Source organism: Oncorhynchus keta, chromosome 4, assembly GCF_023373465.1.
Source record: "Oncorhynchus keta strain PuntledgeMale-10-30-2019 chromosome 4, Oket_V2, whole genome shotgun sequence".
Taxonomy (NCBI): Eukaryota; Metazoa; Chordata; class Actinopteri; order Salmoniformes; family Salmonidae; genus Oncorhynchus; species Oncorhynchus keta.
The window spans coordinates 21758579-21774871 of record NC_068424.1 but is presented as its reverse complement, the minus strand read 5'-3'; the positions used below and the strand labels follow the sequence as shown (position 1 = coordinate 21774871).

Sequence of the window (16293 nt, the reverse complement as noted above, 5' to 3'; positions counted from 1 at the left end):
GAGAGAGTGGTAGTATTGACAGAGGAAAGAGAGAGAGTGGTAGTATTGACAGAGGGAAGAGAGAGAGTGGTAGTATTGACAGAGGAAAGAGTGAGAGAGGTAGTCTTGACAGAGGAAAGAGAGAGAGAGGGTGGTAGTATTGACAGAGGAAAGAGAGAGAGAGAGTAGTATTGAAAGAGAGAGTAGTAGTATTGACAGAGGGAAGAGAGAGTGGTAGTATTGACAGAGGGAAGAGAGAGAGAGGTAGTCTTGACAGAGGAAAGAGAGAGAGAGGGTGGTAGTATTGACAGAGGAAAGAGAGAGAGAGAGTAGTATTGAAAGAGAGAGTAGTAGTATTGACAGAGGAAAGAGAGAGTGGTAGTATTGACAGAGGGAAGAGAGAGAGTGGTAGTATTGACAGAGGAAAGAGTGAGAGAGAGTGTGGTAGTATTGACAGAGGAAAGAGAGAGTGGTAGTATTGAAAGACGGAGAGAGTGGTAGTATTGACAGAGGGAAGAGAGAGTGGTAGTATTGACAGAGGAAAGAGAGAGAGAGTGGTATTATTGACAGAGGAAAGAGAGAGAGAGAGAGTGGTAGTATTGACAGAGGAAAGAGAGAGAGAGAGAGAGAGAGAGAGTGGTAGTATTGACAGAGGAAAGAGAGAGAGGAGAGAGAGAGAGAGAGAGAGAGTGGTAGTATTGACAGAGGAAAGAGAGCGAGAGAGAGTAGTAGTATTGACAGAGGAAAGAGAGAGAGAGTGGTAGTATTGACAGAGGAAAGAGAGAGAGAGAGTGGTAGTATTGACAGAGGAAAGAGAGAGAGAGAGAGAGAGAGTGTAGTAGTATTGACAGAGGAAAGAGAGAGAGAGAGTGGTAGTATTGACAGAGGAAAGAGAGAGAGAGAGTGGTAGTATTGACAGAGGAAAGAGAGAGAGAGAGTGGTAGTATTGACAGAGGAAAGAGAGAGAGAGAGAGAGAGAGAGAGAGTAGTAGTATTGACAGAGGAAAGAGCGAGAGAGAGGTAGTATTGACAGAGGAAAGAGAGAGAGAGAGAGAGAGAGTGTAGTAGTATTAACAGAGGAAAGAGCGAGAGAGAGGTAGTATTGACAGAGGAAAGAGAGAGAGAGAGAGAGAGTAGTAGTATTGACAGAGGAAAGAGAGAGAGAGAGTGGTAGTATTGACAGAGGAAAGAGAGAGAGAGAGAGAGAGAGTGTAGTAGTATTGACAGAGGAAAGAGAGAGAGAGAGGTAGTATTGACAGAGGAAAGAGAGAGAGAGAGAGAGAGAGAGTAGTAGTATTGACCGAGGAAAGAGAGCGAGAGAGTAGTAGTATTGACAGAGGAAAGAGAGAGAGAGAGTAGTAGTATTGACAGAGGAATGAGAGCGAGAGAGTGGTAGTATTGACAGAGGAAAGAGAGAGAGAGAGAGAGAGTAGTAGTATTGACAGAGGAAAGAGAGAGAGAGAGAGTGGTAGTATTGACAGAGGAAAGAGAGCGAGAGAGAGTAGTAGTATTGACAGAGGAAAGAGAGAGAGAGAGAGTAGTAGTATTGACAGAGGAAAGAGAGAGAGAGAGAGTGGTAGTATTGACAGAGGAAAGAGAGAGAGAGAGTGGTAGTATTGACAGAGGAAAGAGAGAGAGAGAGAGTAGTAGTATTGACAGAGGAAAGAGAGAGAGAGAGAGAGAGAGAGAGAGAGAGAGAGAGAGAGAGAGAGAGAGTGGTAGTATTGACAGAGGAAAGAGAGCGAGAGAGAGTAGTAGTATTGACAGAGGAAAGAGAGAGAGAGAGTAGTAGTATTGAAAGAGAGAGAGAGAGAGTGGTAGTATTGACAGAGGAAAGAGAGAGGGAGAGAGTGGTAGTATTGACAGAGGAAAGAGAGAGAGTAGTAGTATTGACAGAGGAAAGAGAGAGAGAGAGTGGTAGTATTGACAGAGGAAAGAGAGAGAGAGAGAGTAGTAGTATTGACAGAGGAAAGAGAGAGAGAGAGAGAGAGAGAGAGTGGTAGTATTGACAGAGGAAAGAGAGCGAGAGAGAGTAGTAGTATTGACAGAGGAAAGAGAGAGAGAGAGTAGTAGTATTGAAAGAGAGAGAGAGAGTGGTAGTATTGACAGAGGAAAGAGAGACAGAGAGAGAGTGGTAGTATTGACAGAGGAAAGAGAGAGAGAGAGAGTAGTAGTATTGACAGAGGAAAGATAGAGAGAGAGTGGTAGTATTGACAGAGGAAAGAGAGAGAGCGAGTAGTAGTATTGACAGAGGAAAGAGAGAGAGAGAGAGAGAGAGTGGTAGTATTGACAGAGGAAGAGAGAGAGAGTAGTAGTATTGAGAGAGGAGAGAGAGAGAGAGAGAGTAGTATTGACAGAGGAGAGAGAGAGAGAGAGAGAGAGAGTAGTATTGACAGAGAGAGAGAGAGAGAGTGGTAGATTGACAGAGGAGAGAGAGAGAGAGAGAGAGAGTAGTAGTATTGACAGAGGAGAGAGAGAGAGAGTGTAGTAGTATTGACAGAGGAAAGAGAGAGAGAGAGTAGTAGTAGTAGTATTGACAGAGGAAGTAGTATTGACAGAGGAGAGAGAGAGAGAGTGGTAGTATTGACAGAGGAAAGAGAGAGAGAGAGAGTGGTAGTATTGACAGAGGAAAGAGAGAGAGAGAGAGAGAGAGAGTAGTAGTATTGACAGAGAGGAGAGAGAGAGTGTGGTAGTATTGACAGAGGAAAGAGAGAGAGAGAGAGAGTGGTAGTATTGACAGAGGAAAGAGAGAGAGAGAGAGTATTGACAGAGGAAAGAGAGAGAGAGTAGTAGTATTGACAGAGGAAAGAGAGAGTGGTAGTATTGACAGAGGAAAGAGAGAGAGAGAGAGAGTGTAGTAGTATTGACAGAGGAAAGAAAGAGAGAGAGAGAGTGGTAGTATTGACAGAGGAAAGAGAGAGAGAGAGTAGTAGTAGTAGTATTGACAGAGGAAAGAGAGAGTAGTATTGACAGAGGAAAGAGAGAGAGAGTAGTATTGACAGAGGAAAGAGAGAGAGAGAGTGGTAGTATTGACAGAGGAAAGAGAGAGAGAGTGTGGTAGTATTGACAGAGGAAAGAGAGAGAGAGAGTGGTAGTATTGACAGAGGAAAGAGAGAGAGTATTGACAGAGGAAAAGAGAGTGGTAGTATTGACAGAGGAAAGAGAGAGAGAGTGTGGTAGTATTGACAGAGGAAAGAGAGAGAGAGAGTAGTAGTATTGACAGAGGAAAGAGAGAGAGAGAGAGTGTGGTAGTATTGACAGAGGAAAGAGAGAGAGAGTGGTAGTATTGACAGAGGAAAGAGAGAGAGAGAGAGTAGTATTGACAGAGTGAAGTATTGACAGAGAGAGAGAGAGTGGTAGTATTGACAGAGGAAAGGAAAGAGAGAGAGAGAGAGTAGTAGTATTGACAGAGGAAAGAGAAGAGAGAGAGTAGTAGTATTGACAGAGGAAAGAGAGAGAGAGAGTGGTAGTATTGACAGAGGAAAGAGAGAGAGAGAGAGTAGTAGTAGTGTTGACAGAGGAAAGAGAGAGAGAGAGAGTGGTAGTATTGACAGAGGAAAGAGAGAGAGAGAGTGTGGTAGTGTTGACAGAGGAAAGAGAGAGGGAGAGAGTGGTAGTATTGACAGAGGAAAGAGTGAGAGAGAGTGGTAGTATTGACAGAGGAAAGAGAGAGAGAGAGAGAGAGAGTGGTAGTATTGACAGAGGAAAGAGAGAGAGAGTGTGGTAGTGTTGACAGAGGAAAGAGAGAGAGAGAGTGGTAGTATTGACAGAGGAAAGAGTGAGAGAGTGTGGTAGTGTTGACAGAGGAAAGAGAGAGAGAGTGGTAGTATTGACAGAGGAAAGAGAGAGAGAGAGAGAGAGAGTGGTAGTATTGACAGAGGAAAGAGAGCGAGAGAGAGTAGTAGTATTGACAGAGGAAAGAGAGAGAGAGAGAGTAGTAGTATTGACAGAGGAAAGAGAGAGAGAGAGTAGTAGTATTGACAGAGGAAAGAGAGAGAGAGTAGTAGTATTGACAGAGGAAAGAGAGAGAGAGAGTAGTAGTATTGACAGAGGATAGAGAGAGAGAGAGTGGTAGTATTGACAGAGGAAAGAGAGAGAGAGAGAGTGGTAGTATTGACAGAGGAAAGAGAGAGAGAGAGAGAGAGAGAGTAGTAGTATTGACAGAGGAAAGAGAGAGGGAGAGAGTGGTAGTATTGACAGAGGAAAGAGTGAGATAGAGTGGTAGTATTGACAGAGGAAAGAGAGAGAGAGAGTAGTAGTATTGAAAGAGAGAGAGAGAGAGAGAGAGTGGTAGTATTGACAGAGGAAAGAGAGAGAGAGAGAGAGTGGTAGTATTGACAGAGGAAAGAGAGAGAGAGAGAGAGAGAGAGAGAGAGTAGTAGTATTGACAGAGGAGAGAGAGAGTGGTAGTATTGACAGAGGAAAGAGAGAGAGAGAGAGAGTAGTAGTAGTATTGACAGAGGAAAGAAAGAGAGAGAGAGAGTGGTAGTATTGACAGAGGAAAGAGAGAGAGAGAGTAGTAGTAGTAGTGTTGACAGAGGAAAGAGAGAGGGAGAGAGTGGTAGTATTGACAGAGGAAAGAGAGAGAGAGTGTGGTAGTGTTGACAGAGGAAAGAGAGAGAGAGTGTAGTAGTATTGACAGAGGAAAGAGTGAGAGAGAGTGGTAGTATTGACAGAGGAAAGAGAGAGAGAGAGAGAGAGAGTGGTAGTATTGACAGAGGAAAGAGAGAGAGAGTGTGGTAGTGTTGACAGAGGAAAGAGAGAGAAAGAGAGAGAGTAGTAGTATTGACAGAGGAAAGAGAGAGAGAGTGTGGTAGTGTTGACAGAGGAAAGAGAGAGAGAGTGGTAGTTTTGAGAGAGGAAAGAGAGAGAGAGTAGGAGAGAGAGAGAGAGAGAGAGAGAGAGAGAGAGAGAGAGAGAGAGAGAGAGAGGTAGTAATGACAGAGGAAAGAGAGAGAGAGAGAGGTAGTAATGACAGAGGAAAGAGAGAGAGAGAGAGGTAGTAATGACAGAGGAAAGAGAGAGAGAGTGTGGTAGTGTTGACAGAGGAAAGAGAGAGAGAGTGGTAGTATTGACAGAGGAAAGAGAGAGAGAGAGTAGTAGTAGTATTGACAGAGGAAAGAGAGAGAGAGAGAGAGAGAGAGAGAGTAGTAGTGTTGACAGAGGAAAGGTCAATGGGAATGGTCACTGTGGAGGTGACAGGCTGTAATAGCACCCTATTCCCTTATATAGTGAACTACTTACCCGGAGAAAGGAAGTCCATAGCGTACCAGTTGGCTCAGCCACAGTCTTAGCAAACATAGAAGGGTTTAAACAACATGAGAGAATACTTAGCCCCAATGTCTACCATCCAGGATTCTGTGTTTCTCAAGACCAATTGGAAAACCGAGGATTGGATTAGGATTTGATTTGATATCTCACCAAAAATGGCTTTTGGAACCATGTCATGACTTGACTTGAGTCAATCATCACTTTGGTTTGGTCATGTTTCTGTGTTACCTCAATGTATAGGTAAGTATTGGTGCTTTGTTCTCAGTGTGAGCTCTTCCTGGTGTGTGTCTAGGCGTTGCATGGCTTTCTGTCCCTCACGATATTCTATGGCCCGCTCTGTCCTACAGGAGCAGTACGTTTTCATCCACGACGCCATCTTGGAGGCGTGTCTGTGCGGGGACACCACCATCCCAGCCAACCAGCTGCGATCGGTCTACTATGACATGAACCGCCTGGACCCCCAGACTAACTCCAGCCAGATCAAAGAGGAGTTCAGGGTACTGTGTGTGTGTGTGTGTGTGTGTGTGTGTGTGTGTGTGTGTGTGTGTGTGTGTGTGTGTGTGTGTGTGTGTGTGTGTGTGTGTGTGTGTGTGTGTGTGTGTGTGTGTGTGTGTGTGTGTGTGTGTGAGAGAGAGAGCATGTGTTGTTCATCATAAATGCATACGTATATTGGTGTACATAAATGCTCTTCACTCCAAGGCACAATTGAAGGTGTCTACCAGGCTCATATCCCTTCTTCCCTCCAGACTCTGAACATGGTGACTCCTACGTTGCGTGTGGAGGACTGCAGCATCGCCCTGCTCCCCAGGAACCACGAGAAGAACCGCTGCATGGACGTCCTCCCGCCAGACCGCTGTCTGCCCTTCCTCATCACCATCGACGGAGAGAGTTCCAACTACATCAACGCCGCTCTCATGGATGTACGTCACACACACACACACACACACACACACACACACACACACACACACACTCACTCGTAACCTTTTTAAATGACTTGCAGTGTCAGTCCGTGTGCAAGTCATTGGATGTAAATGTACTGCTGGAAAAGTGCTGAGTCAATAGTGGAACTGTTCTTTTTGAATCATTGTGCTGAAATATGATGATGTGGATAGGTCACTGTTCAATCACCCATCTACATAAAGGGCAGATTTGGCGCTTTGAATGAAGAGCAAACTTTATTAGTGGTAGATTAGTGGCATATTGGCTGTCTGTGACAACTTCTTTATTATGGAGAAAGGAGAGAGGCAGGGAGTGGGAGAGACAGACATAGAGGGAGCAACGGGGACGGAAGAGGGAGGAGTTGGGGAATAGTGTAGAGGGAGAAGGAAACAGAGAGAGAGGCCAATGGACAGCGGGCGACTCAGCAGTCCTGGGGCGTCCTGTGGTTAAATAGCTGGTGTGTAAATAGCCCATCCATCTCTATAATAATCACCCCATGTTACTTAGCCAGCCATTTCCCAGCCAAACCTAAACAGTAGGGGGACAGTGTATCATGTTGATGAATGGCTAGTGCTTTTTCTGTGCTTCCACCAACAATTACATCCTCATCGAAAATGATTTAAAAAACAGATGGCTTTGGATGGATTTGTCCCATCGTCATGGAAATGGACATTCATAATTGCAATGTGTTTTTTGTCGAACGCAGCAGTATGACTCAGTTTGGATTGGCTTTATGGAAATAATGTGTCACCAATTATACTCATGCATATTTGGTATATACAATAAGGGTATGTGGTCTTAGTGTTGATAGTGGAATTAATTCAGAATGGTCATGAATATCTGGAAATAAATACGTTCCATACATACAACCTCACATAGTAACCTGAACATGACTGTGAGAACTCTCTGCATTATGACTAAAGGCCAGATGACATGTCCTTGATCTTAGTGATGTAAATACTGTCTTTCTGTTCATTTTGGGGTTGCTGACTTTCTCTTCCTCGTCTTTTTCCTCCTCCACAGAGCTACAAGCAGCCGTCTGCGTTCATCGTTACCCAGCACCCCTTGCCCAACACGGTCAAAGACTTCTGGAGGCTGGTGCTGGACTACCACTGCACCTCTATAGTGATGCTCAACGACGTGGACCCAGCACAGGTAAGACTAACATACACACACACACACACGAGAGGCCAATCAAGTCACTCCAAACCATGTGACGCCATGCAATCCTTTATCATACTATCAGACATTCCAGTCTCCGTCATAGACTAGTCATTAGTACATGATCATAGACAGATCGCTACCAGTAGGTTTGAAAGAGGAGGGGAAGGAGTCTGCCTCAAATGGCCTTGGGGCCCTGTCTATCAAAATGTTCAAAGAATAGCAGGTGGCAGCATTTCCTAGCAACACCACCCAGCTGGGTTACTACACTATCCTCTCATTCCCTATTCTGACTGTAGCCCGGCAACAAGTACCACAGCTATAGCAATATATATATATATATATACACAATGACATCAACTAGGCATTCCTATATATATTTGTATGTATGTTGGAATGCCTAGTTGATGTCATTGTGTTTTCTCTCATCTGCTGTTGAGGAGGCAGCTCAATAGAGCAGGATAGTCAGGCGGTGTTTCACTCTCCTGAACTGTTAAATTGTAGATGTTTTTGTGTGTTTGAAGGCATGACCTTGAAAGACAATGAGAGAATTGCAGTTATCAAAAGAGGGTGAATGTGAATGCCAACGCAATCAATAGGCTCTCATTCAATGACTCATTTGATGTGTGTGTGTGTGTGTGTGTGTGTGTGTGTGTGTGTGTGTGTGTGTGTGTGTGTGTGTGTGTGTGTGTGTGTGTGTGTGTGTGTGTGTGTGTGTGTGTGTGTGTGTGTGTGTGCAGCTGTGTCCCCAGTACTGGCCGGAGAACGGCGTGCACCGCCACGGGCCCATCCAGGTGGAGTTTGTGTCAGCTGACCTGGAGGAGGACATCATCAGCAGGATATTCCGCGTCTACAACGCTGCACGGGTACGAAACAGAACACCACACACACACTCCTGTTCCTACAGTGACTATAGCAGACACACACACTCCTGTTCCTACAGTGACTATAGCAGACACACACACTCCTGTTCCTACAGTGTCTATAGCAGACACACACACACTCCTGTTCCTACAGTGACTATAGCAGACACACACACACTCCTGTTCCTACAGCTACTATACCAGACACACACACACTCCTGTTCCTACAGTGACTATAGCAGACACACACACTCCTGTTCCTACAGCGACTATAGCAGACACACACACTCCTGTTCCTACAGTGACTATAGCAGACACACACACACTCCTGTTCCTACAGCGACTATAGCAGACACACACACACTCCTGTTCCTACAGTGACTATAGCAGACACACACACACTCCTGTTCCTACAGTGACTATAGCAGACACACACACTCCTGTTCCTACAGTGACTATAGCAGACACACACCACACACACACTCCTGTTCCTACAGTGACTATAGCAGACACACACACTCCTGTTCCTACAGTGACTATAGCAGACACACACACTCCTGTTCCTACAGTGACTATAGCAGACACACACACACTCCTGTTCCTACAGTGACTATAGCAGACACACACCACACACACACTCCTGTTCCTACAGTGACTATAGCAGACACACACACACTCCTGTTCCTACAGTGACTATAGCAGACACACACACACTCCTGTTCCTACAGCGACTATAGCAGACACACACACACTCCTGTTCCTACAGTGACTATAGCAGACACACACACTCCTGTTCCTACAGTGACTATAGCAGACACACACACTCCTGTTCCTACAGCGACTATAGCAGACACACACACACTCCTGTTCCTACAGCGACTATAGCAGACACACACACACTCCTGTTCCTACAGCAACTATAGCAGACACACACACTCCTGTTCCTACAGCTACTATAGCAGACAGGCACACACACACACACACACACACACACACACACACACACACACACACACACACACACTCCTGTTCCTACAGCGACTATAGCAGACACACACACACACACACACTCCTGTTCCTACAGTGACTATAGCAGACACACACCACACACACACTCCTGTTCCTACAGTGACTATAGCAGACACACACACACTCCTGTTCCTACTGCTACTATAGCAGACACACATACACACTCCTGTTCCTACAGCTACTATAGCAGACAGACACACACACACACACTCCTGTTCCTACAACGACTATAGCAGACACACACACACACACATACTCCTGTTCCTACAGCTACTATAGCAGACAGACACACACACACCTGTTCCTACAGCTACTATAGCAGACACACACACACACACACACTCCTGTTCCTACAGCTACTATAGCAGACATAGACACACACACACACCTGTTCCTACAGCTACTATAGCAGACATAGACACACATGCACTCCTGTTCCTACAGCTACTATAGCAGACACACACACACACAGTCCTGTTCCTACAGCTACTATAACATACACACACACACACACTCCTGTTCCTAGAGCTACTATAGCAGACATAGAAACACACACTCCTGTTCCTACAGCTACTATAGCAGACATAGACACACACACTCCTGTTCCTACAGCTACTATAGCAGACATAGACACACACACACTCCTGTTCCTACAGCTACTATAGCAGACATAGACACACACACACTCTCCTGTTCCTACAACTACTATAGCAGACACACACACACACACTCCTGTTACTACAGCTACTATAGCAGGCACACACACACACACTCCTGTTCCTACAGCTACTATAGCAGACAGACACACACACACACACTCCTGTTCCTATAGCTACTATAGCAGACACACGCACACACACACACTCCTGTTCCTACAGCTACTATAGCAGACAGACACACACACACACACTCCTGTTCCTACAGCTACTATAGCAGACAGACACACACACACACACTCCTGTTCCTTCAGCTACTATAGCAGACACACACACACACTCCTGTTCCTACAGCTACTATAGCAGACATAGACACACACACTCCTGTTCCTACAACTACTATAACAGACACACGCACACAAACACACTCCTGTTCCTACAGCTACTATAGCAGACTTAGACACACACACACACACACTCCTGTTCTTACAGCTACTATAGCAGACACACGCACACACTCCTGTTCCTACAGCTACTATAGCAGACTTAGACACACACACACACACTCCAGTTCCTACAGCTACTATAGCAGACACACGCGCACACACACACACACACACATTCCTGTTCCTACAGCTACTATAGCAGACATAGACAGACACACACAAACACAAACACTACTGTTCCTTCAGCTACTATAGCAGACACACACACACACACTCCTGTTCCGACAGTGACTATAGCAGACACACACACTCCTGTTCCTACAGTGACTATAGCAGACACACACACACTCCTGTTCCTACAGCGACTATAGCAGACACACACACACTCCTGTTCCTACAGTGACTATAGCAGACACACACACTCCTGTTCCTACAGCGACTATAGCAGACACACACACTCCTGTTCCTACAGTGACTATAGCAGACACACACACACTCCTGTTCCTACAGTGACTATAGCAGACACACACACACTCCTGTTCCTACAGCGACTATAGCAGACACACACACTCCTGTTCCTACAGTGACTATAGCAGACACACACCACACACACACTCCTGTTCCTACAGTGACTATAGCAGACACACACCACACACACACTCCTGTTCCTACAGTGACTATAGCAGACACACACACACTCCTGTTCCTACAGTGACTATAGCAGACACACACACACTCCTGTTCCTGCAGCGACTATAGCAGACACACACACACTCCTGTTCCTACAGTGACTATAGCAGACACACGCACACACACACACACACATTCCTGTTCCTACAGCTACTATAGCAGACATAGACAGACACACACAAACACAAACACTACTGTTCCTTCAGCTACTATAGCAGACACACACACACACACACTCCTGTTCCGACAGTGACTATAGCAGACACACACACTCCTGTTCCTACAGTGACTTTAGCAGACACACACACACTCCTGTTCCTACAGCGACTATAGCAGACACACACACACTCCTGTTCCTACAGTGACTATAGCAGACACACACTCCTGTTCCTACAGTGACTATAGCAGACACACACACTCCTGTTCCTACAGTGACTATAGCAGACACACACACACTCCTGTTCCTACAGTGACTATAGCAGACACACACCACACACACACTCCTGTTCCTACAGTGACTATAGCAGACACACACACTCCTGTTCCTACAGTGACTATAGCAGACACACACACACTCCTGTTCCTACAGTGACTATAGCAGACACACACCACACACACACTCCTGTTCCTACAGTGACTATAGCAGACACACACACTCCTGTTCCTACAGTGACTATAGCAGACACACACACACTCCTGTTCCTACAGCGACTATAGCAGACACACACACACTCCTGTTCCTACAGTGACTATAGCAGACACACACACTCCTGTTCCTACAGTGACTATAGCAGACACACACACTCCTGTTCCTACAGTGACTATAGCAGACACACACACTCCTGTTCCTACAGTGACTATAGCAGACACACACACACTCCTGTTCCTACAGCGACTATAGCAGACACACACACACTCCTGTTCCTACAGCAACTATAGCAGACACACACACTCCTGTTCCTACAGCTACTATAGCAGACACACACACACACACACACACACACACACACACACACACACACACACACACACACACACACACACACACACACCTGTTCCTACAGCGACTATAGCAGACACACACACACACTCCTGTTCCTACAGTGACTATAGCAGACACACACCACACACACACTCCTGTTCCTACAGTGACTATAGCAGACACACACACACTCCTGTTCCTACAGCGACTATAGCAGACACACACACACTCCTGTTCCTACAGTGACTATAGCAGACACACACACACTCCTGTTCCTACAGCTACTATAGCAGACACACACCACACACACACTCCTGTTCCTACAGTGACTATAGCAGACACACACACACTCCTGTTCCTACAGTGACTATAGCAGACACACACACACTCCTGTTCCTACAGCTACTATAGCAGACACAGACACACACACACTCCTGTTCCTACAGCGACTATAGCAGACACACACACACTCCTGTTCCTACAGCAACTATAGCAGACACACACACACTCCTGTTCCTACAGCTACTATAGCAGACATAGACACACACACACTCCTGTTCCTACAGCGACTATAGCAGACACACACACACTCCTGTTCCTACAGCTACTATAGCAGACATAGACACACACACACTCCTGTTCCTACAGCGACTATAGCAGACACACACACACTCCTGTTCCTACAGCGACTATAGCAGACACACACACACTCCTGTTCCTACAGCGACTATAGCAGACATAGACACACACATACTCCTGTTCCTACAGCGACTATAGCAGACACACACACACTCCTGTTCCTACAGCTACTATAGCAGACATAGACACACACACACTCCTGTTCCTACAGCGACTATAGCAGACACACACACACTCCTGTTCCTACAGCAACTATAGCAGACACACACACACTCCTGTTCCTACAGCGACTATAGCAGACACACACACTCCTGTTCCTACAGCGACTATAGCAGACACACACACACTCCTGTTCCTACAGCGACTATAGCAGACACACACACTCCTGTTCCTACAGCGACTATAGCAGACACACACACACACACACTCCTGTTCCTACAGCTACTATAGCAGACACACACACACACACACTCCTGTTCCTACTGCTACTATAGCAGACATAGACAGACACACACACACACACACACAAACTCCTGTTCCTACAGCTACTATAGCAGACAGACACACACACACACCTGTTCCTACAGCTACTATAGCAGACACACACACACACACACTCCTGTTCCTACAGCTACTATAGCAGACATAGACACACACACACACCTGTTCCTACAGCTACTATAGCAGACATATACACACATGCACTCCTGTTCCTACAGCTACTATAGCAGACACACACACACACAGTCCTGTTCCTACAGCTACTATAACATACACACACACACACACTCCTGTTCCTACAGCTACTATAGCAGACATAGACACACACACTCCTGTTCCTACAGCTACTATAGCAGACATAGACACACACACTCCTGTTCCTACAGCTACTATAGCAGACACACACACACACTCCTGTTCCTACAGCTACTATAGCAGACTTAGACACACACACACACACTCCTGTTCCTACAGCTACTATAGCAGACATAGACACACACACACTCCTGTTCCTACAACTACTATAGCAGACATAGACACACACACACTCCTGTTCCTACAACTACTATAGCAGACACACACACACTCCTGTTACTACAGCTACTATAGCAGACATACACACACACACACACACTCCTGTTACTACAGCTACTATAGCAGACATACACACACACACACACACTCCTGTTCCTACAGCTACTATAGCAGACACATGCACACACACACTCCTGTTCCTTCAGCTACTATAGCAGACATAGACACACACACTCCTGTTCCTACAACTACTATAACAGACACACGCACACAAACACACTCCTGTTCCTACAGCTACTATAGCAGACTTAGACACACACACACACACACTCCTGTTCTTACACCTACTATAGCAGACACACGCACACACACACTCCTGTTCCTACAGCTACTATAGCAGACTTAGACACACACACACACACTCCTGTTCCTACAGCTACTATAGCAGACACACGCACACACACACACACACATTCCTGTTCCTACAGCTACTATAGCAGACACACACACACACACTCCTGTTCTTACAGCTACTATAGCAGACACACGCACACACACACACACACACACACACCCTGTTCCTACAGCTACTATAGTAGACTTAGACACACACACACACACACACACTCCTGTTCCTACAGCTACTATAGCAGACAAACGCACACACACACACACACACACATTCCTGTTCCTACAGCTACTATAGCAGACACAGACACACACACACTCCTGTTCCTACAGCGACTATAGCAGACACACACACACTCCTGTTCCTACAGTGACTATAGCAGACACACGCACACACACACACACACATTCCTGTTCCTACAGCTACTATAGCAGACATAGACAGACACACACAAACACAAACACTACTGTTCCTTCAGCTACTATAGCAGACACACACACACACACTCCTGTTCCGACAGTGACTATAGCAGACACACACACTCCTGTTCCTACAGTGACTTTAGCAGACACACACACACTCCTGTTCCTACAGCGACTATAGCAGACACACACACACTCCTGTTCCTACAGTGACTATAGCAGACACACACTCCTGTTCCTACAGCGACTATAGCAGACACACACACTCCTGTTCCTACAGTGACTATAGCAGACACACACACACTCCTGTTCCTACAGTGACTATAGCAGACACACACCACACACACACTCCTGTTCCTACAGTGACTATAGCAGACACACACACTCCTGTTCCTACAGTGACTATAGCAGACACACACACACTCCTGTTCCTACAGTGACTAAATCAGACACACACCACACACACACTCCTGTTCCTACAGTGACTATAGCAGACACACACACACTCCTGTTCCTACAGTGACTATAGCAGACATACACACACTCCTGTTCCTACAGCGACTATAGCAGACACACACACACTCCTGTTCCTACAGTGACTATAGCAGACACACACACTCCTGTTCCTACAGTGACTATAGCAGACACACACACTCCTGTTCCTACAGTGACTATAGCAGACACACACACTCCTGTTCCTACAGCGACTATAGCAGACACACACACACTCCTGTTCCTACAGCGACTATAGCAGACACACACACACTCCTGTTCCTACAGCAACTATAGCAGACACACACTCCTGTTCCTACAGCTACTATAGCAGACACACACACACACACACACACACACACACACACACACACACACACACACACACACACACACACACACACACACTCCTGTTCCTACAGCGACTATAGCAGACACACACACACACTCCTGTTCCTACAGTGACTATAGCAGACACACACCACACACACACTCCTGTTCCTACAGTGACTATAGCAGACACACACACACTCCTGTTCCTACAGTGACTATAGCAGACACACACACACTCCTGTTCCTACAGTGACTATAGCAGACACACACACACTCCTGTTCCTACAGCTACTATAGCAGACACACACCACACACACACTCCTGTTCCTACAGTGACTATAGCAGACACACACACACTCCTGTTCCTACAGTGACTATAGCAGACACACACACACTCCTGTTCCTACAGCTACTATAGCAGACATAGACACACACACACTCCTGTTCCTACAGCGACTATAGCAGACACACACACACTCCTGTTCCTACAGCAACTATAGCAGACACACACACACTCCTGTTCCTACAGCTACTATAGCAGACATAGACACACACATACTCCTGTTCCTACAGCGACTATAGCAGACACACACACACTCCTGTTCCTACAGCTACTATAGCAGACATAGACACACACACACTCCTGTTCCTACAGCGACTATAGCAGACACACACACACTCCTGTTCCTACAGCAACTATAGCAGACACACACACACTCCTGTTCCTACAGCTACTATAGCAGACATAGACACACACATACTCCTGTTCCTACAGCGACTATAGCAGACACACACACACTCCTGTTCCTACAGCTACTATAGCAGACATAGACACACACACACTCCTGTTCCTACAGCGACTATAGCAGACACACACACACTCCTGTTCCTACAGCAACTATAGCAGACACACACACACTCCTGTTCCTACAGCGACTATAGCA

The 16293-nt window shown here is 46.1% G+C and overlaps 1 protein-coding gene across 50 annotated transcripts in view; it reads left to right on the top strand.

The window, feature by feature from the left end:
- Positions 1 to 16293, top strand: part of LOC118382678 (receptor-type tyrosine-protein phosphatase mu) — a 321821-nt gene that overhangs the window by 299078 nt on the left and 6450 nt on the right. For 20 of the 50 annotated variants that reach the window (XR_008105127.1, XR_008105158.1, XR_008105134.1 and 17 more), the window contains 2 exons: positions 38 to 1796; positions 3665 to 4927. Coding sequence is in view for 1 of the 50 variants with exons in the window: in XM_052503964.1 (XP_052359924.1) it covers positions 5598 to 5747; positions 5997 to 6170; positions 7216 to 7347; positions 8094 to 8219 (582 nt within the window). In the remaining 49 variants the exon portion in view is untranslated. Of the gene's footprint in view, positions 1 to 37; positions 2076 to 2147; positions 2254 to 2546; positions 2627 to 3401; positions 3440 to 3664; positions 4928 to 5042; positions 5748 to 5996; positions 6171 to 7215; positions 7348 to 8093; positions 8220 to 16293 lie in introns of those variants that run through there. The other 30 variants (XR_008105133.1, XR_008105331.1, XR_008105349.1 and 27 more) reach the window with 27 other exon arrangements.